Raw genomic sequence first — 23,590 nt, forward strand, 5'->3', positions numbered from 1 at the left:
ACTGCAATAAGATTCAGTGCGTCTGAAGTAAAATGTATAGGTAATGTACAGATATGATTCTATACTTAAATGAGTGAAATATGAAATGGGTCATTATTCCTGTAATTATTAGTTAATTCCTAATTAACATCTTATCTATGAAAATAACTCTGAATGAATAATCATTTCTGATTTATTCTTGAATAAGAGCACCTCCAAAGGGAGCGTAAGTAGATTATTTCAAATTCCAGTTTGAGTACTTATTTGGATTTGCCCTTACTCAAAATTAGCTTAGTAAGTAGTCAAGCCTAAGAATTAAAAGTAATAGTACTTGTGCACATTTTCACAGGTTTTAATTATTAAGAATTTATACAAAAAATTCTACAGGGATCTCTACAGAAAATGGAATAGCTACCTTACAGTCTTTTTAATCATTGTTAAAAGATAAAGTTTAGCTAGCCACTAGAGTTCTGCTTGACTTCTTTTCCTCCTGCCCTGTGTCATTCCTCTCAATCTCCCCACTGTCCATTTTTCATTAGAAATATTTGTCACTTTTTATGACTAAACACCCAAAACATCAAATAAGAATTTTCAAAATTAACCTTTGGGTGCTTAGCTCTGTTTTAGCTCCTCTCTGCTGCTCTGATTCTCTAAAGGCCTATTTTGCTTTTGTTCTAATCATCTCATTCTGAGATCTTTCTCTCTCTCAGTTCCTTTATCTCACTCAGAGCGTTACCTTATATGAGTTGTCAAAGTAGCAGGGACCCATTGACTTTAGTCTATCAATCAAATACAAGTTCTGAAATTTGATCTTAAGCTGTTTGGTGTTTGTTGTTGTTGTTTGTTTTCCATGGTTTAATTTTTGGTTCTTTTTATGATTTTCCCCCTTTAGGACTTCATCTTCATCCCAGAAGTCCTATATCTCCTATTCTCATGCTGCTATGATGGTACATTTAGCATCTATTTGCAACCTCAGTTTAAAACCTCAATGACTTAAGAATCAAATACATGTACTTTATTGCTATAGTGGGTAAACAGCAGAAGATTGGTGAGGAGAGAGGAGCACGCTGACTGATCAATTATTCCAGCCGCCAAACCACTTGGTGTGCAGAATCCATGCGAAACAGCAGGTTGCGAACCTTAGACTTCTGCTACATAGGTGTCAATCTGGATTTGTATACTCCTAAAGAATTACAGCTTCCCCTGTTATCTGTAGCGCATGTGCAGTGCCCCACATTGTAGCCTATTAATTCACCTTTAGCCCACGCCCCCTCAAACCTCGCCACAGGCTGATGCTCTGTGGTGCCTGGGACAGTCCGGTCACTTCCCTGTAAGGTTCCTGGGGTTCCGCTTGTGGTTCAGGGATTTCAAGGTAATAAACATCTAATAACATCTTACTCCAGAGTGGTGTCTTCTACCTTTGCATATTCCAAGAATTATTTACTGCCATTAACAACTGCTCTGAACTATTCTGATCTTCCACATTTCTTGCCGCTGACTCTTTTTCTTTACACTTCTTCAATTCTCTTCATCTCTAGCATTATTTCAATAATTTCGCAGACATTTAGACCCTATCCAGTACTTGCTGAAGTACTTCTGTTCAACAAAGCACTCAGTTGCGTGCTTAATACAATCTCCTTGTTCCCATCCTCCTCTAAAGATTTTCACTTTGCTTCCTTCCATTTATTTCAACATCTATGCTATAAGAATATAGCCTCTACTGTATTCCAAAGCAGTGATTCAATAATGACCAAGATATTTGACAGGTCTTTATTTAGACCTATTCTGATATAGGCAAAGATGCTAAATTCTATCCTATCTCTGTAGCGATTTTCAAGCATAAATGAAGTATTAAAAGTAGAATTAGCCCACTATTTGAAATCAATTAACAAAGTATTTTAAAGCTATTTGGTATGCCTTCATGGATGAAAAACATAATCTATTACTAGGCCAGTTAATTAATTTTGAGAAATACATTCTTCAAAACAAATTAATTATCAATAGTTGCCATCATTGCTATAATTAATTCAAGTGTCTTAATAAAATAAATAGTTTTTAATCTTTTATTCTGAAGAATAAAATCAAAATCTGATATTCTCACTTACTATGCAAGAATATTTTATATTATACTGAAATTTAATCGCAAGTTCCTTCCACATTTCCATACTTCCACTTCCATGTTTCACACTTTTTAAAATAAAATAAGTTCTAAAACTCACAAAGTATTAGGGTTCTAAAAAGAAATTTAGCAATTGGTGAATCTCCTCAAAAGCCTTTACATTTTGCAATGCAGCACAGAACTATGCAGTGACACTCTATAACACCCAATGAAAATCTTCCAAGGCCACACAAAAGAGCAATATATTTTCAGTGCTTAAAAATCAATGAAAACATTCATAATTATAAGCACAGTTAAAATCAAATTTTGCTTCTTTTAATTCTCAAAAAACAAGTGAGAGGAATGCAATCCAGGGCCCTTCACCCTCTACACACCATCAGGCAGCCCTAAACCTTTCAAATTCTTTTAGACAGAGGTTCCCATTTGGATCATCAGTAGACACCTATCTCCTGTCTCAAGAGCAACAAGAAAGGCAGCTTTGTCCCCTTTTTTCAGAAAGCCAGGATAGGCAGAACAGCACAAGTAATAACCCTAAATGCAAAGTATACTTGTTCAGTGGATGAGTTGCACAAGCTGCTTTCCCCTTCTCTTGCCAGGCACGCAGTGCTTTGCTGGGATGAGGGGAATCCCCCCAAGCTACTAGTTCTTGGCATTAGAATACCATACAAGTAAAGAGGGGTCATCTTTCTCTCAGAGCTATTTTTTCAGTTTGTCTGATGAATCATGGATTGTCATCATTTGGATTACACTTTCGAGCTTTTCTGCAGAAACACAAGGACTAAAAATACATGCATCTAACGAGAGCTGAGATTCTACCACAATCACATGACTCCACAATTAATCCATTCTCCATTTGCTTTGTTTCTTTAGAGCTTGGTGAACTATAATTCTCTGTTTGTGACATGTGTATCATTTCCACAGCAACCAATTGAATTATCCCCCAAATCTTTGTAATAAGGAATAAGCAATAGGAACAGATGAACTCTTAAGAAATAAAAGCTTCTCACTGTTTGCATGCAAATGTCCATAGAAACAGCTAAATAATAAAGGAAGAAAAATGTGGAAAATACGTAGAAACACAGGAAATATTACAAAGGCATAATCAATGTTTATACATTTTACAGTGCATAAATACATGTTCAGTATTTTTATAACCATATGTCAGATTTGTTATGACCACAACGTGTGTTCATCGACAATAACCGCTGATGCTGCAACACTGAGCCTTAATGACTGGCATTGTATATCTGCTCAGCTTCGTTTCTGGAAAGGAATCATTATTTTTGACAGAGGAAACCAAGGTGAGACAACACCGTTCATCATCATGGGAGGTAATGCTGCCAGCGAACACATACCGTGGATCCCGCAGCCACAGAAATCTCAGCCTTGAGAGGAATGAGAGGAATCTCACCCTTGAGGGTTTCTATTTTGGACACATTAGGAACTCTGTAGATTTGTTTCTTGCAGTGAGTTCCGTGAAAATGTAAATGAGGAGTTATTAGAAAAAAATTTCCCAAAGAATTATTCATAATTCCCTTCATTGCCACAAAGGCCGAGCATTTGGGAGCCTACCTATATTATTTAAGACCTACAAATCTAACTGCATCTCTAAGGATTAACATGAACCTGGTTACTACTGATAGTGCTAGAGCTCTGATCAACTTCATCCTCACCAGATACCTAAACCAATATGCCCCTAGCAACAGTGAAAACTCAGTAGCATAATCTAGGAAATCAATATAATTACCCTAAAAATATTAGATCATATTATCCAGTGTCAGCACAGGCAATTTAGTACACGTTTGTTTGTATTGACCTGTTTTGTCTTGCTGCTCAGTGAGACTGGATAACCCCTGCAATCTTCTCCAGGTGTTGTGATTTCCTTCTCTCTCCCCGCTTTCATGGATGAAGCAGATGTGGAAGATGGTTACCCAGCATTATGGGCAAGAAAACTAATGCATCTTCTGGTCAGACCACTAAATGCTCTTGTTAGAGGAACAGTATCTTATTTATCATCCAGTAAACACGGTCAGAGCCTCACTGTACTCAAATGATGAATCTGTGATAATAAAAATGCTATAGAAAAGGCTGTTATTATCTCTGGAGTCTGGCATTGATGCAACCAGTACTATCTAACAGGGCATAAAAATTCTGACTTCTCTAACACTTCCCCCATATAAAACCTAAATAGGTACAAAGCTTTGATAGTGTTTTATACTAAGTTTCCTGAGGTGGAATAATTAGGTGTGTTAGCACTAACACAACCGAGCACATTTGTTCCAAATTATTTTTGTTACTCCTAAAGGAACATTTCAAGTTTGTAAGCCACCACATGCTTGACCCTGCCACTCAACCATCCAGAAATCAGAAACAACTCTAATGTAGGAATTGAAGCTGAAAACAGTTGCTACTTTGTTGAATTGATCCTGCCCTGGACCAATCTGCCAACAAACATCTTTAAAGACTCTGAATAAAGAATTTATTAAAAGCCTGCAGCTCTTTCTGCTTGTACTAAATGAACTGTCAGTCTCTTCCCTTTATGATATATGATCTCTTACTAGCAGTTTCCATTCAACAGCAGGCAGCAGCAGTAGTCTTGCATTTTGGTGGGTATGATCCCCTTCCACCGGAACTCCTAAACCAGTTACACTCTCCTGAGAGCATCCTTTGTTCAATTCATGGCACTGCAAGAAACAGGGGATCTACGAGCAGCAAAGAATATGTCCAAGTTGTGCCATGTGATAGCCATAAGTACATATATATTCACTATTCTCCCTCTTAAAGAAAGTCTCTAAGACAATGACATACAAAGTTGCTATGATTGCACTCTGAAGACAAAGAAGGATCCTGAAATTAGCTAAGATATGAGCAAAATGCTGTAATAAGTTCATCCAAAAAACAAAAAACAAACAAAATGACTTTACTTTCGCCATTACTGTGTACACTTCAAGTAAGGTTCTAAGAAACCCATTAGTTCCTATAGGATTGTTTTAAATAAAATTAGCTAGTAGCCTAAGAGGGACTAAAAGGACTCAAATGCAATTTTCTCTGTCGTGAAACAAAGTAGTGCCTGAATGATTTATCTGATAGACTCTTTAGCCAGAGTAAGGAGGGCAGAACTTTCTTCTGCATTGCCCCTTTCCTTAAATGGCCTATTGCACCGCCTGTGAGTTGGAGACCTGTATTCAGTACGGCCTAGGAACAAGGAGACAAGTTCTGCATACTGCTGAGCATGCTGATCAACTACCATGAGGATGCTGCTCCTTACTCACAGCTGTGTTGTGGATAGAGTCCATATGACTCAATTTACCCTAGACAGGCTAACTAAAGAACTGACTGAATTCTGTTTGGGTAAAAATACACAAGCTAGTCACAGCTAGATAGCATATCACAGCTAGAACATTAAGCATTTTAGGTCATCAGGAAACCCACCACAGAGATCCATATTATATTGTACTACCATATGTTTCTTAGCTTCTTTTCTTGGGAAATGTTTGGCTTATCAGGTCAGTGTTACAGTCTCTTCAAGACCTAACAAGGACTTCCAAATGAGAGAAGGAAAAAAAATCCATTGATCCTTCTGCGCCTGACTCTGGTGCGCAGCTCTAACTTTTTCATCTGTGAAACCATCTTCAGAGGCCAAGTTCCAATTATAATGGGATAAGCTAAAAATAAATTCACAGCTTTGATAACTTCTATTCTGGATTTCAGTCTAACATGAGTCATAAAGTTGGATCTAATACCCTCATTAGGGCAGACTGCATATAATCACCTTCCTTTGGACAGAGTTCAAATTAATCAGCTATTTATGAACAGATCTGACTACAGCCTGAATCTATGAGATCTAGCATTTTTGTCACATTTTCTCTAACTTGTAACAATATAGGAATTTACATCAGCAATTTAAATTCATGGGTCTTAGGAAAAGCATTATACTACATTACAATATTGTATCAGTAACCATAGTCCAGCTCTCAGAAGAAGTAAACTGAGTGCCTCATCAAACCCTTAAGTGGGACTCTGATACCTTTTAGTCAGATTTTTAGTGCCTAGTCATGGACTCACAATCATTTCACACGTCATAAATAAGTCTTACAAGCCCAGCTGCCCCCCTCTACTTTTTTTTTTGGTCACCCTCTATAATTCCATCCCCAAAAGGCCTTGCACACAAAGAGGAGATCAGTCAGGACACTCATCACCCTTCTCCAGTAAGCAATTTGAGAGCCATGGGATATATTGTAGGCAACGCCGGCAGCCTCCATCTTCGAGCCAGTTTGACACGCTTTAACAAACTTTCCAAGAACTTAATTTCCTCCATCTTTACCAACAACAGCAGAAACTCCACAGGAGAACCCGAGATTTGGGGTAAAACTGTTTTCAGTAATCACTAGCAATTTTCTCTCTCGGCTTTCCAAACAGCTAAAGAGAGCTGCTTTTAGCTCTCTCTGTTCTTCGGAGCGCCCAATCCCTCATTACAATTAGCACAAATGCAGCGTGGCACTATTAGGGCCTGTGACCCTCCCCTCTTGCACTGAGGAATTGGGTAATGGCCCATGGCTTTTAGGGCTGCTAGTGGCCAGCTGCCACATGTGCAGAGTCCCCCGCAGGTTATCATTGTACAAGAAAATCTGTTCCATCTGTGAGAGCCACAGAATCAAACCCATGCAAGAATCTCTGGCAACTTTATTCTGGGCAGAAACTGCTGCTGACCCTCCTGTTTCTCATCAGGGATCTTTTTCACAAGTTCCTATTTCCCTAAAAAACTGTTACACTGTCCAGTTCTTGCAGTAGCTCTTGATGCTATATCAAGAGATGCTGCAGCTACTGTCCTCACAGCCATTTCAGTAGCACTCCAACATCTCTTTACATCTTCAGGCTGTGACAGTTTGGCCAAGTTCTTCTCCACCAGCCTGGGAAAAAATCATTGCCAGAAGTTTTGCAAAAAGTCTTTTTCAGGCTTTTTCCTCAGGGCACAATTTGTTGACAAACTCAAAAGGACAACACAAAACAAAGCAATTTCCCCAGAGCACACACGCTGCCAGAGCTTAGGGGCCTTTTCCTCTGCCTCTATCCACCTACTAAAGGAAGGGCAGACCTTCCTTCTTTCTTTTAAAGCTTAGTTGAATCATGAAGCAGTCCTACTTTAACTCTTTCTAACTCCTTCAATATTTTCTCATTTGCTTTTGGAGCAGGATCTTCTATACTTCCCTGATCTGAAATTGTGTATTATAACAGCCATTTAATAAAATGGAGATCATGCAAGAATACTCTCCAAAATGGTTAAACTTGCCCTACACATATTAATAAAATCACAATGGAAGTACTTACACTGCTTCTCGCTAATATCCTTACAATTCAGGCTGTTGTTAGGGTAAGGCACACACAGAAATAGCTGCTTAATTCAAAGACTTCTCAGAGCAGAGACCAGTTCTTCTTAACAGTTTGCACAGTATCAGGTATATGCATAGTTCTGTATTACTCCTATGTACTTTAAGGGACACTTTTATGTAAAAAAAAATTGCATCTTTTCACCCTTATTTCCTCCTTCCCACAGCCAGCACTGATCGTGAGATCTAAAGGAGGAGATATGAATTCTTCTTCTCTTGAGTAAAAATGCACATATATTTCCCCAGAATCTTCATGTTTTGGTGTAGGTTACATACCCATAATGAGCATCCCAGTTATCTCAGTTATCTTTCTTTTATCTCTTCTCTGGTATTTTAAAAGTGGGTAAAGACCTGGTGCACAACATTCCCTCTTCAGAACAAAAGGAGATTTTTAATCTGACCAGAAAGGAAGACAGAGAGGAACTGTCATTGCAAATAATTACTTTTCTAAAACACACACATAAATTAACTGCAAAGATCCAAGCATGAGTTAACATGCTCTTTGAATTCTAGAAATACAATTTTCTTCTTTTTCAACCAGCATTTTAATTGTTCCACAAAAATTCCTTTGAAGCCCCAAACAATTTAAGCATGGTGGTATGCAGATGAAGAAAGTTCATAAACTGGAAATATTAAGTAGCCTCAATTTGAGCCAAAAATATTTTAGTAAAATGAAATTATGGACATTCTGTGAATCATGGACTTCTAATAGGATATTATATTTTTACCACTTTAATTGTAACCACAATGAATCAGTTTGCTACAAAGATATTAACTTACTGGAAGACACTCACTCACTGTTAAGTCCTATGTGTCACTCTGAGGAAGATGTTTTGTAATTAAGAACAAGTGGTGGACGACTCAGATTTGTAATCTCCTTTGCCCTTTGGTTAATTTACGGAAATTAGGCAAAGCTAGTATATGTTTCAGAAAACAGATTTTACATTCAGACAATGTAATGTTATATATAATTTATTTCACCAGACAATAAGCTTGGATGAAGCTGAGAATCATATTATAATAATGTGATAAATAGCATGGGTAGATAAGGTGTGGTAGAAACTCCTCAAGGGGATGCAAAGCAGAGTATCTGCACATACAGGAGGCCTTGAGTATTTAACTACATTTGCCAGAACAGACAAACCATTATCAAGCTCATAGAACTTTAGTTAAAAGTGGAGCTGTGCAGAACCAGAACAAAGTGTCTTTTAGTCAGAAATGGAAAACACAGATCTCTGCCCAAGTGTTGAATCCAAGTGAGGATTAGAGTTCTTTATAGTGCAAGTTCCATGCACACCTACTTTGGCACCTGAAAGGAAATTTTGGCTGAATTCAGATCTCCAAGCCCAGGACAGCTGCATCTGTAATGTCCACACTCTTACCAGCTGCAGTTCAGCACCTATAACCTAACTCTGCAAGTACCTTAAACTTACTATCTGTGCAGCCTGTATCTCAGTACAGTCTGAAAATGTATGACTGAAGTCAGTTGACGCACCAGGGTAACCCAAGAACAAGTCATCTAGGTTCCTCCTAAGTTCCACTACAGTCTAAAGATAAGACGAAGAGGCACTTAATTTCTGCCTTTGAACCCAGATGGAGCCATTCCTTTGCTATTTCCACAAAACTTTATGCTTGCAGATGTGACTGATTTCAGCACAAAATATTGTAGTGACAATCATCTTCATAAAAATAGCGAACGTGAAATGGGCTTGCCCTCCGGGCAGGGGCAAGGCTGAAGGCTGGGTTCAAACTGAAGCTCAGCCTTCAAGGTCTCAAACCCAAATCCCTTATTTCCTACAAGTGTGCCCTGTTACGCAATAGAATAGTCTGGGTTACCACACTTCCCAAACTGAATTGAAACTAAGGTTATCAGACTAGAAAGACAGGGTGTGCATGTGTAGAGGAAGGAGGCAGCAGCTGGGGCTGTCACACAAGCAAAAGAGAATCTTACTGGGTATCCAGCTAGGTTGAAGGGATTCAGCATGAGGGGGAAACTCTGTAGGGATGTTTTCTGACCTCTGAGGTATTACACGCAATGCAGGCAAACCCATTTTAAAGAGAATACTTTAGATAAATAAGCACATAAAATGCAGAACACTAGCTTCTCTCCTGAAAGTGAGCAAATTTTCTTTACCAAATTTTTTTAGGTTCCAAAAAGAAGCAGAAATTGAAATAAACCTTGTGCCTAGAACTTCCTACTGGTTAGCTCAAGGCACCTCCACATGTGCCACCTTTGGAATCACCTGTTGAAGGTCTCTGTTTAGTGTCATCAACTACAGCAGATGTTCTGAATCACCCTTATTTTTATGTTTTATTGTAATTAAGTTTCTACCATCCAGTATCAGTAATTTTTCTTAGCACACCAAGATGTGTATACACTAATACAGGTATCATAGAAAAAAACTACTTGTGTAGTTCTAACCGTTTGAAGTGCCTATAACACTTTCAGTCTTATGATGTATAAGTCATACTATCAAACATCTGCATAAATTGATCTGCATGGATTCCAATAATCCAAAGTATATTTGCATAATAATCTTACAAAAACAATTCTGTTTGGAATGCAGTTTGTTGTACAAAAATAATTCCAATTCCAGTGACCGCATTGAGTAGATGTGACTGTCAATCACTACGAGCATGATCCAAAGTCACTAGCATCCAAGGGAGACATGTTTTGGGGAAACTCTAGCCCTAGAATCAGTCCCAAAATAAAAAAAGAAATAGGAACCAAATAAAATAGGAAGTATAACTACCATATTTCTTAAATTCAAAAACTGTATCAGTTAAAAATTTCCACAGTTAAAATCATGTTGTAATTTAGGTAGGATTTATGAAGTATAATCTAAATACAGCAAATTGAATGAAAGGCAGAACAAATGATAATCCCCAGTATCAGTAGGTGGGTGGAAAACGAATCACTTTGATAAAGCTTCCTTACTGTATTCCAGAACACTTTAATGAAACTCAATTCCTTCGCACAATGAGCGGTCAGGGCTTTCCTTGCCAGCCATGAGGCAAAGCTAGGGGTCACAGCTGACAGTTGTTGATAGGCATTTGCCGCAAAATCAAACATCCCTGGAGTGTTATCTTCTGCAACCTGGAAAAATCTCTCCTTTCTGTGGAAGTTAAAGAGCCTCCAAGGCTCATCAGAGGCTCCCAGATATCTTATCTCCTAGAATATAAATTTCTTCTGGTCTTTTCATTCCTTTCAAAAGAACTGCTGCAGAATGCTAATGCTATAATGTGAAACGCCACTGATTCCAGCACAATTTTGTTTCACCATCTGCAACAAGAAGCAGTCACTTCTGACAAAGGAGCACGGAGGACAGCTCATACTGTGCATACGTAAGTGTACCACAGTTCTGGGCCCTGCAGGACTGTACCATGAGAGAAGATCTAGTAGTACCTCAAGTCACATGCTGGAGAAGAGAGTGTATTTATTTTTATTTTTATTTTTTAAAGCAAATTTAGTCAAGCCAGCCAAAGTCTCCTAGGATCTCGAAATGTTCAGCAAAGAGAGTGAATATCAAAGAAATTATATACTCAAACTTTATAAAATTCCACATAATTTAATCACTATACAGTAATGAATAGAGTAGAGGCAACTACTGCGGTAATATTCCATACCTCTTCATGCTAGATAAAAATGTAACAAATTCTAAAATGCTAAATCCAATTATATATATAAAAATATATTTTAACAAAACTGAATTTTTAAGTCTTAATCACACATTTTAAAATACTGTTATTTCATCACTTAGCAAAATGATTTTAGAGAGATCACACATTTAAAATAAGGCCCAAATCAGGGTTATACTCCCTTGGAATTACGTATCAAAGCTTATACACAATTAGTGTTTTTTTTTCTAATTGCCTCAGAAATTCAAATACTGATATGAAGAAGTACCACATTTCACATATTGGTACAACTAACATCCTTCTTTTACACACAAGCAGAGGAGGGTTAAAACAATACAATTCAGAGACATCATGTTTCTCTTATGTAAACACACAAACCTGTATTTTTTCCCTTATAAATGCACACAGACCTGAACATAAGAAAATCCAGTTCCACAAAATGCTTTACACTGATACCAATATTGTCCTATTAAAGGAATAGTTCTGAGCTATGGTGTGTGCAAGTGTGTTGGAGGAGGAAATGGGAGTAGAAATAGAAGGAATATAACAACTGCCTTTTTCATAAAGGAGAAGACCTGTATTTTTGCAAAGGGTGCACTGAAGGCTTAGATTAAAACAATATATAGAAAAAACACAACTGTTTATACCTCTCTATATTAGAAGTCAATTTCTGATATTGAAAAAATTAATGAAGAATGATTTTGAAACCTACTCACAGGCATAAGCAAACAGTCTCTTTAAAACTACTACACTGTGTTTACTATCCATTCGGTAATGTAATTTAAAAGAAGAAACTTACTCATGTTGAACTTAGGAAGCATAACATTTTCCATCGCCATGTTCTGTGAAGGCAATGGAATATCAAAGAAAGTATCTCTTCAAGCTTTATAAAGGTTCACCAAACTGCATCTTATTTCCTTGCATTTAATTTTTCTGTATGTTAGACACAAATAAAGCAAATACTAAAACAGTTTGGACATGTTCATTTCTCAGACTCAGGCCAGATCTTTAAGTAGAAGAACATAACTGATGAATTATTCAACAGATCTTATATTTCACTATTAAAAGAGAAATGAAATAGCTCCCTGCTTGGTAAAATCATTGAGATTTAAAGCAATGTATGCAGCAAATTCCTTCCTCTCTATAGCTTATCCTTTGAGATAAGATGGTAGCATAGGTGGGCGGAGCATGCTGTGTTAATAAATAGAGTATTTTGAACTAGAGAACAGTTTTAGAAACTTGAAAAGCTCAAATACATCTGTTCCAGAAAGCATCATATAAATATTTTTATCTGACCATTTCTTTTGTTCAATGGCATTGCATAACATTAAGTATAATTCATAGTTTAACTTGAGATCATGAAAAATTTATGAACCCCAATACCTTCCACTGCAATGTGATTAAAGTTAATTCCAGTCATCACTTCACGGCTATTCTGTTAGATGACTCTACTGAAGTGCATATGCTGAGATTTCATAGGCACAACAAAAAAGTCACTTTTCTTCATTTTACCTTATAGGTAAATGTGTTCTTTAGTAATAAGTCATTCATAAATAACACAAGATTATCTATAATTTTTTTTAAATATACTTGCATTTTTTATCATGCAGGAAAACTTCCCAAATGTTCTTGTACTGTCCTTGTTCAGTTCCTATCCAGCTTTATAAACTGCCTCCTAAATCTAACTTCTCATCTGTTCTCTAAGCATGTAATTCTGTTCTATCTATTCAGGCAACTTAAAGGAAGGTTTGCCTGAGTAATAACTAAAGAACTGGATCTTCAGCTTGCCTTTTGAACAGGGAGATTTTTATGTCCTGGTCTTTTACATGAAAACAACTCCTTCAGATTGTGCAGCTAGATATGTTTCTCCTCTAATTGTTTCCAGTAGGACTGAACAAGGTTTTATTTATTTAATTAATTATTTTTTTTAATGACAATCCCCCCTCCAGGGGCCTACAAAGTGTTACAATGAATTTAACAAAGCACAGCAATAAAAACATGCTTTCCAAATAACCCATAGTCAAGTAACCCATAATCAAAGTCGTACCATACTGGATAATAATTGTTTAGGGAAAAAAAAAGTTAGAAGTCACTAACTGTGCAAATGTTTTTCTGAAAATCAAATCTTTTGGATTAAAAAACATAAAAATGAACCCTAATTTAACCTGTTATTTAGCAGTGAATAATATGAATAAAAATATACAATGTATAATATGAAGTTACCTATCCTATGGCTCCCATTTAGTCTTCTAAATTACAGTTCAAAATATTCTTGATTTTGAATTAGCAGTTAAGTCACATATCTTAAACAGTAATACTTACATTCTGCATATTTTTGAAGCTGAGAGAATTCTCCAGGACTAAGGTTAACCCACTTCTCCTGGTTGGTCATAATGGCAGTAAGGTTCCTCGTTAAATATCAAAAAAATATGCCTTTTAACTAAGGTGATATAAACTCCATATGGTTTTGTAGTTTCAGTTCACAGTGCTTGGAGACTTGAGAGATGGCCTCAGCCTAGGCGAATGAAGTTTTTGATGCTATGAACTGTTCCCAAGTTGTTGATTTAGTGGTGAGTTATAACACTGTTAAAAGAAAGTCAGAAATTAGAAGTATAAATACCAGTTTTACTAAATGAATAATTATCGCTGATAAACATTTTTTCTTGTACATGATTTTGTTCAAAATTTGTTCATATAATATTTGTTCATAAGTTTTGCGTGCATTTCCAAACTTAATAATTTCAAATGTTTCTACATAGCATTGCTAAGCAAACACTGCCCACTGTTTATTATCAAGGCGTATCTGCACACTTTGAGTAGGTACATTTCTGTCCTAGCAACAAGCAGTGTAATAGCAGGCACTATCTATGAGTAAACTTAGTTTCTATGATTTTAGGATGGGATTTAGACAACTGGGTGTATGTTCAATTACACCATTGCATAGTACTGTGTGGCCTTGTCAAAAATATCCCACAGCTCACCTCAAAAATGAAATTAATTTTATTTAGCAATTTGGTGATAATTCACGTGAGAGATATATAACTATTCATTCACATGAGAGATATATAACTATTAACTATTCTAATGAAATAATAGGGGTTGATTGTTAGAATCTGTCACAATATTGTTGAAAACAGTATTGAAAAATCAAATAACTGTTGGCACTGTTCCTGAATCAGTTCAGGAAGGAAGATTAAATTGTGGTTGCCATTTCATTTCAACTTGCTGTAGTTTTGGCCTCTGTAGAACAGACATTACAAAGGTAATGCATTACCAGCACCGCTCCTTGCACAACAGGTAGGACAGTTTTCATCTAATTTTAACCATCTGAAAGTCAGATATCTCATCTGAGAATGTCATGTAGGGCTCTCTCTTTAATCTGCAAAGAGAGACAGGTGGCCCAGACAGCAATTAATCCCTCTACTTTCAGCATAACCTTAAAATGTGATAAGTTGCCTTCTTGTGGTATTTATCTTTCTGTATTGATTACAGAGGATGCCTGCACGACAAGTTTAGACTAGAAAGCTAATTTTAGATCGTAAGAGGAATCTCTTTATACGTCTGGTAATGGTGTTATTTACAAGGGTCAGATCATGAAAATAGCAAAGGAGAAATTCAGACCAGAAGAAACTGACATAGTAAGGGAAAGTGAGCTGAGGAGGAAGGCCTTTGCAGCTGGGGGAGGGAAAGAGAGAGGGGAAAGGAAGAGTAAAATATCACAAGGGAAGAAAAGGTAGAGCAGCTGGGAATAGAAGCACGTGGAGGAAAAAATACATTATAGTCACCATCTTTTTGCTGTCTCGCATATGAGAGTATCATTCGTGGACAAAGAAATACAGGAAGAAAGACGTAGAATAAATAAGGCTAATAACATAAGAAAATTATCTGGGCATAATATTTAACATTTCTAAAGTTAAGAACAAGTTAACTGACACAACAACGTTTAATCTAAAAAAAATTCTAAAGTAAATCCTAAATTACACTGGGAAAAATATATGCCTAATCTTATTAATATCTAAATGATAAATATTAGGTAACGTTTGTAAGAAAATCCAAGTAGTACTAGGTGTTCCTTTTGAGGAAATCAGTGATACAATTAAAACACATATCTAGGTAAACTAATTTAAGTGGATCCTTTCACCTCAATCTCAGTGCCAGAGCATGCTTTCATTGCTCCCAGACCCTTCTTGGTGACTGACATGAGCATATATGTACCTGCCTTAGGAGTATTCAATGTTCAGATTAGATTATCTGAATAGTAATAATAGCTGTATAACTTCCTCCCTGGCAGCTGCCTTGTCTTTTTAAAATTTGAACCAGAGGAGAACAGGTGCCTCATCCTCTGAGGTCAGAATAAAAATATAAGGATAAAGTAGAAGACATAAGATTCAGAAACACTAACTGCACAAAAACTAATGGAAGCATGTAGATCGTGACGGAAAAAGTAACATTAAGGTGGATAATGATGGCTAAGAGTAAGGCACATCAGCCCTGAAACAACAGTGAGACTACCTCAGTACCAAAAAAACAGGGCAGTAACCACAAAAGGTAAAAGTGACCAGTCAGAAGGCTATTACCCTGTCTTGAGAGCCTCGTTCCTCTTATTTACAAGAGGACGAAATCACTCAGGTCAACAGAGACTTTTTCATCAAATTAGAGGTGTTTCATTTTTGACAGTTGACTAGATTGCATTGAAGATAGTCTTATTTTTTTCAAATAGGTTTTTCCCCCCTTATCTTCCTGACAACTGATTAGGTTTTACTGAAAACTGTTTTATATTTACATGGTTGATCTAACATCCTAAAATTTCTACAATTTCATGCAGTATTACTTTCTGCATTATTAATTACATCAGCTTCATTAGCTATAAAAGTTAACACTGCTGAATGCTGTATTGTTAGAGATCATCCTAGTTATTTCATTTATTTCAGGCAAATATTTATTATTAACAGCCTACCATTTCAATTGTTATTGCTAGCAAGATAATAACCTGTGTGGGATCTAAACTGATCCGTCTACTCACGTGGGATGTCTTTAGCTGAACATTCTGTCAATGGGGATTGGTTATATTTGCAGTATGTGGGCAGAGAAAACAATCATTTTCCTCCCATTGTCTTCCCTTTCTCCTACTTTAGAGCTAAACCCTCACCTCTGAGGCAGGATAGCCTTTCCCCTTTACCGGATGCCCAGACTCTGCTGCATGGGAACAGTTTTGTGAGAAAATGGAGATGGAAGGGTAAGCAAAAAGTTTAGTATGGGCATGGCAGTCCACAGGGAAAAAAACAATAGTCCGTGTCTAAGCCCACGAGTTACCGTGGAAAGTATAACGGAGTTCAAGGCTATACTATTATTTTGGAAATCTCTCCAAATATAAGTCCTCGCTTTCAAAGAAAAGCCTGGGCAGATCTAGTGGAACTAATTTACCAAGCGGAACCCTGCAGCAGTAACGTGGAAGTAGACAGTCCTCTGAGGACAACTCCCTGGTCTCTAGGGGCCTGAAGCCAGGTCCTGTATATTACCTCAGTGCACGTGATACAGGAACAGGCATAAACGTAACAGGGAAAATCTCTGCAAAAGGAACCTCACAGAGGTTTCCTTTTTAAGTCTCCTACTATGTTCTGCTTCAGGGGACGGATCTCAAACCTAAAAAAGGAAATGTAGTCTTCCTGCATCCGTTAATAAATATTCATATGTAAAGCTCTTATAGCAGCATTTTCCCATTTTAGGTAGATAACAATGTAGCTGTGACAAATCATGTTTTCATTATATAGATGCTAAGGCCAAAAGCCATCCATGCATGCTTGTTTTACAGTACATGTCTCATCTGTTCCAGTAAACATTTCATTTCAAGAAGATCAATATTTCATACAAGTTTCTCAATGTAATATAAATTAACATTTTCTCTTATGTTTCTCAGTAGAGTTTTAAATGCATTCTTTTGCACTTTATTTTAGTGTTCTTTCTTTCAGTACTCTTACGAATGTCATACAGTGAGGAAACTAAAGCCAACGACACGAAGAGGAAAGCAGTAACGGGCATAACACAATAACAAATGAAGTATAAAATCTTGAACTAAAACATTAATCAAACGTGCTTGCTGGCAAGCAAAATAAAGATCAGCAGCCCTAAATAGATATAAACAGTTTTTTGACCTCTCCATACAGAGATAAATTACTTTGAAGAACACAATACAGTATACAGTTAAAATATACAGGATATCAGGTAAGGAACTATTCCACCAATCCTCTAAGAGTTTGACCTATGCCAGGACACACGGATTTGTGCAAACGTTCTGTCTGTACAAAGCATCTGCTTCAGTAAGACCCACAATCCTCCTTAACCAGAAACAAAGCAGACCTTACAAAACAAGGGAAATTTGAGACACTGTATTAATAAAATATTCATTTTATGAACAAAAGAATTAGACAAAAAAATTTTCTTCTTCACTCCCCGACAATAAGAATTCTTAAATTTCCAGTCTCCTTTTTATGTGTTCTTCTTCAAGATTTTAGGATTTATAAAGTTTTCTGTCAGGATTCCTACGAGGCCACATACCAAACTAGGAAGCAAAGCTTTGTTTAAAAACTCTACTAATCAAGTTACTTAGCATTCAGCCAGCAATGCTAACAAACTTAGATTTCCAGGAATCCCCCATGCCACTGAGATTCTCAGCTGCCCTGAAGAAGCCAGGCTGAGGAAAGGAGAAGAGAGAGGAATAGATGATGAGGGAAAAACCAAAAGGGCATGTGCCCTCTACAGCAGCCTCATTGAACAAACTTACAACACTCTTATAACACTCCTAAAGCAGGGTAAGGAGAGAGCAGTGTATGGAAAATACGGGAAATGCTGCGACCCTCAGTCCTATGACAACAACCAGTGATGCTGAGTTCAACTTGAAATTTTGATGTCAGATGGTGACTATGGCCTGTGCAAGTATGTCCAGCTGCTCAATCCATCCATCTACCTGTGCTGCTTCCAGAAAGGGAAAAGGGCTTCTTCTGGGGCACATCACCACTGCAGTAACTGAAAGCATGAAACTCTTCCTTGAAGATGGATGCATGCTTTAAGGCACTTTCTTCGCTAACCATAACAAGGAAACCTGAACAGCCTAGAAACTGGCTTTTGGAAATTTTCCGTCCTTTGTGACCTGCCAGTCTTTCCATAATGCCCATTTCACATTCAGTTTCACCATTAATTTCCAGTTACTCCATAAAGAGTAAACGGGGTAAGGCTGATGGCAAGAAGGGGTGTGGGTAACCAAGTGATGGATATTAAGTAAGCATCTTCCATGTTATAAGAGAGAAGCCTTCTGATCAAGGCTTCCTTCAAGTCCTTTCTTCCAACTTTCTTCTGTTTGCTGAGTCCAAAACTATCCCTCCTGCTACGTGGGAAACTGAGCTAATAAGTAACGAATTCATTTAGCCAACCATGGAAAACCTATTTCAATGTGTTCATGCTTTTCTTAAGAAACAAATAAACCAAAAAAAAAAAAAAAAGAGAGAAAGAGAGAGAACTTGAACTATAAGGAGACAAGTTTCCTTCCAAGGAAACTAGCTCTCCACAACATGACTGATTAGTGATTTTTGCCTGAACAATAGAAATAAGTAACACAGAATGTTTTATACCTTAGTTGCTATGAAGGCTGAAGAAATTATGCTTTTCAAGAATTGAACTTTTCTATACAGAATGTACTTGACATTTCCTTCAATTGCGTCCTGCAATTTCACCATGATTAGTTGGGTCCTGTGATTTCAGTGTGGGTGACTTTATGGATTTTCCAAAGGAGAATTTTTACATGCCAGGTACCACATGCTGACAGATATATATACCTGAAACAGTCTTCTGTATTAGCTCCTGAAACCAGTTCAGGAAGCAGAGATGTTCCTTTACTGACAACGTGTAAGTATCTTTCCTCTGAAGACTCAGTGTCATTTGCAGATTTATCAAACAACGGAAAGTGCACATTTAATGAATACTTGTAGAAATAGAACTCAGCCTTCATATATAAAGTATATCATCTTGTGATCATGTTTTAAGATCTGTACAACATTAACATGTAAGGGATAATTAATTAGGCAGTTACAATCAAAGTACATAGTATTTCCTGGGCAATGAATGACAAACTTTGCTATTGAACCCCAGGATATTCTCTATCCTCAGGCTGTTATTGTCAAACAAGCTGAACCAAAAAAAAATTCTTTATGGATATATATACAAGACAATTTGTGAAGATATGCCGGCAATTCATTTCACACCTTTTGGAAAAAATGTTTCTAATGTCAGCCATACTCCAAAGTCATTTAGCTGAACATTTATTCTGAAGAGTTAAGGGGAAAAAAGTCAAATAAAAAAAAACTTACTCTTCCCCACTCCAGTTTCTTTATGCTCAAGTACAGAAGTATTATGATTATTTATAACTCCTGCTGGATTGACTGCATGGATGAAAAAAGAACTCCCACAACAAAACACAACAGCTTTTTCCTACATAAATTGAATGTGCATATATTATGTGACACAACATCCTCACATTACTCACGGTATCAAACACACAGAAAGTATAACATCATTTTAGTAATACATATTCTTTTTCAGTTTGGCAAAGGATGCTTATTGATGTAAATTATAATTCTGAAATCTAAACATTGATGCATTGAAATCAATGAAAATTTGCTCACCTAGCTAGAAATCTCTCCCATGAAATTTAAAGCGACTTCAACACAGCTCAAAACCATGTATGTTTTCTGACTACTTTAAACCCCAAGTGTCATAGTTTGGGGCAGATAAGAACATTCATTTAAATTTTAATAAAAAGATTTGGATTGTATTCCTCAGAGAAGCAATTACTCCCATCCTCTTCAAATTATTTATGTGGAATATATCACTAAACACTGGGGACACACGTAGCACAAAAACCATTGTGGCAAGTTAAGTAGAATACCTGAATCTTAGAAAAAACACTTCACTAATACTATTAGTTTTTGTGATAGTGAGAAATATTAGCAACAAATGCTACACCCCAATAAAAAATGATCAGAATATATATGAAAAAAAGAGATGGACGTTTAATAAAAATCACTTAATCTATGTAATTACATTTTAAATATGAGTCCATTTTTAATTATATTTTACTTTGCTCTTGATGTACCTTAACTTCATCACATGACTACTTTAAAAGAATTTTAGATAGATCTCAGAATTTTCCAACTCCTTGTAGAGTTGTTATTTCCAGGTTATTACATAAAAAATTTACTAAGTCAAAGAACTACATCTGAACTTCTTTTTTTTTCCCCACTAAAAGAAATACTGAAAGAAATGAAATTGGAGCAGGACTCTGGACAAGAAAATAACAGAATGTATATCTGTTGATGTTCTGTAGGTTTATAATGGATTTCTTCTTCCTTTAAATAATGAATTTATTAAAATAAATTGACATATTTCAGGCTGGCAAACAGTATGAGGCTTATAACACAAACAGTACTTAATTCAAAAATCTTCTTTAACTGAGAGTATGGGACTGTTCCCAAGATTTAAAAACTCCTGGATTACAATTTTAGGAAAAATAGATTTTAAAAAGTGAAATTTGACAAGCTAGTCATTTTTGTAACCAATTTTCATCAGTGACTAATTTGCATTAGCAAATTTGTCCATAGGTCCATTAAAATTTGGCACTGTTTGCTTTACGATTAAATGGTCACACTCCTTTTTCATTTTGCTTTTTTAGATAATTGATTATAAACATATTGAAAAGTGTGTATTGGGGGAGGGGGGGGGAGACAACACCCAAAATCAACCTCACCAAAAAGCAGAGTTCAGACAGAAAAGTCACTCAGAAAAGGGTGTTAATATTTTGAAATTGCTAAGTTTCAGAAATATATCACTTGAATGTGAAGTTCTAGGGACTCTTAAAAGAAGGCTGAATCAGAGGCTTATCACTGGTATTCATTAATAAATGACACAAAGTAATCTGCCACAAATTATTACAGAATTTGTAACAGTTAGGCATAACTGTTTTTTGGAATAGAGTACATATAGCTTTCCACTGGATAAATCATTCAACTGACAGAATTAATCAAAACTCTTTCCAAGTTACACACAACTATTTTTTAATCCACCGAAAAACTCTCCAAAGTTCAGAGCAGAAGAAAATAAACAGCTTAGAGGAAAACTCTGCCTTGAAAAGTATGAATTTGTCACCTTTTTAAGAAAACTAGCTTTAGAAGTGTTTCCTTCAGAGTGAATTCTACATACATCTTTATGCTACATCAGAAGTATCTGAGCCCACATCAGCAGAACATTAAGCTCTGACTACTATCTGTCTTGTGTTGTTCCTCTTTTCTTTCTCTTCCCTCTCCTGCGATGAACTGTAAATTCACCATAACAATTAACTTTGCTAGAGTCCTTTTCTTGCTGATAAGCTATGTTTTTTTGTTTAATTGTTTGCTTTAATTAATCTCTCCATATTTAGGTGCTCTAGGGGTGGTTAAAAGAAAGAGAGGCTGAAAAGTGTAATTTACAACTGGGGAAGATTTCTGATGATCCTTAATTTCCTGGGGCAGAAATTCCTGCTTCATGGTCGGAAATAAGCCTTTGAAGAGATGTGCTTTAGTCTTGTGACAAAAATGTTCCACTGTGCTTGAGGAGAAGATTTGTTAACTGCTGTCCTCATTCCAAAAGTTTTATGCACTTTTAAAATATTCCAGCAACATGGCACTTCAGTTCCTTTTAAGAAAGATGTAAGAATACAAAACTGATTTAATCTTCAACAGGAAATCTGTACAGAGAATAGAGAACAGGTTAATGGATAGGTTAATGGATTTTGTGGTAGATGGGCATGCTACATTGTTTTCTACCAGCTGAATTTTTTTTTTCCTCCTTCCACCCCGGGAGACAGCATAGGCTATTCACATCTCAGGGCTGCAACAGCTAAACGAAGTTCTGTATGAAGCTATGTCACCATCCATTGGGATAGAACGGAGCCTTCCAGGCAGTTGGAAACTGATTCATATTTATTCACTGCTATTACTGTGAAAGAGGTCAGTGACAGCGAACTACCAAAAGGGATATTGTAAAAGCGGGAAGACCCTTGCCAGTTGAAATGCATATCCTCAGCCAAACTACGTGATACCAGCAGCGTCTCAAACTGCTATTCGGTGTTCACCGCCACAACGTCTGTCTGCTCAAATTTAGTTCCCAACAGCTGTTAATTTCTAGGTTTGCAAAGAATCTGTAAGTGGCATCAATTGTATATTCCTAGCACTTCAGCTGGTGGCATATGCACACTGCCACCAAAGATGTGCATGTGCAAGAATAGCATCTGTGGGGCTGTTTTAATGAAGCAACATTAGGAGAGGAAGGGCAGAGCGGGCACAGCACCAGGAGCAGGTGCGCAGGCTCCGCACCTCGGCCTCAGGTCCCCCCACCACACACTCAGGCAGTGCTCAAATCCGTGTTGCTACCGTTTCACAGCTCACGTTACCTGAAACTAGTACTTAAAGGTAGCTTGTCTATATCTCTCACCTCTAACAGCATAATATACCTGTCTCCTATCTCATCTTACATCCTTATTAGTTTTCCTTTAGGCTATATACAGTTATTGACCAAAACCAGACAGAGAACTAACATTTGTGGAACTTCACACAAGAGATTTGCTCAGTGATAGAAGCACATTTTCTAATTAATGGTCTTTCATTTGCTCACATTTCTGCAGGGAAGAGTTACAGCACCTAGACACATGACTTTAATACTTTGGCACATCCTTCAGATGGGATGACAGCATCTCATCATTAACCATGCTGAATACTTCAGAGGAATGTAAGAAGATGACAGTAAAATGGCTGCCTTCCATCCACTGATATCAGAACACGAAGAGCAGCTATATTGTAAATGTTTACACCTTTACCAAAAGGCTCCATCCCACACCCCAACATTTAAGCATGTAAAGCACTCTCCAGAATTTCTTTTTTTAAGCTAACAAATGCCACGTGTTTCCCTGACATTTTTTAGGTATCTAAAACATGAAGAATAAAACACTGCAACAGAATAGATAATTGCATTGTAAGGTAGATAATTGCATTTACACTGCTCTCTTATTCAGCCTAATCTTGGGTTCTTTTTTATTGAGTTCAGTTCAAAATATCAAGTCTTATTTTAGCAATTTCTTTGTTTCCCCCGTGTTTACCATCTAAACCGAAAAAAAAAAAAAGTTTTGTTTTTTCCTTGAGATTTTTTTGGTTGAGCTAGAATGTATTATTCTTTCAGCTTTTTTTGTATTTTTTTTCTGGATAAAGCCTTTGAAATAATAAGTAAAAACGAACCAAATACATTTCCCTTGTCTTTTTCTGGTATGTTTTTCTCTGCAGTTCCACCTAATTATCTTGTCTCCTAAAATGTTACAATTTTAATTTCAATTAATTCTCCTCATATCTAGTTTATGCTTTTATGCAGTAGTCCTTGTAAGCATGATTAT

The 23,590-nt window shown here is 36.7% G+C and overlaps 1 protein-coding gene across 8 annotated transcripts in view; it reads right to left on the reverse strand.

The window, feature by feature from the left end:
* Positions 1-23,590, reverse strand: part of DGKB (diacylglycerol kinase beta) — a 424,901-nt gene that overhangs the window by 325,070 nt on the left and 76,241 nt on the right. For 6 of the 8 annotated variants that reach the window (XM_068935000.1, XM_068935003.1, XM_068934999.1 and 3 more), the window contains exon 2: positions 13,447-13,707. In XM_068935000.1, coding sequence (XP_068791101.1) covers positions 13,447-13,516 — 70 coding nt within the window. In that variant the 5' untranslated portion in view covers positions 13,517-13,707. Of the gene's footprint in view, positions 1-11,923; positions 12,016-13,446; positions 13,708-23,590 lie in introns of those variants that run through there. The other 2 variants (XM_068935005.1, XM_009680823.2) reach the window with 2 other exon arrangements.

This window comes from Struthio camelus, chromosome 2 (genome assembly GCF_040807025.1).
Source record: "Struthio camelus isolate bStrCam1 chromosome 2, bStrCam1.hap1, whole genome shotgun sequence".
Classification (NCBI taxonomy): domain Eukaryota; kingdom Metazoa; phylum Chordata; class Aves; order Struthioniformes; family Struthionidae; genus Struthio; species Struthio camelus.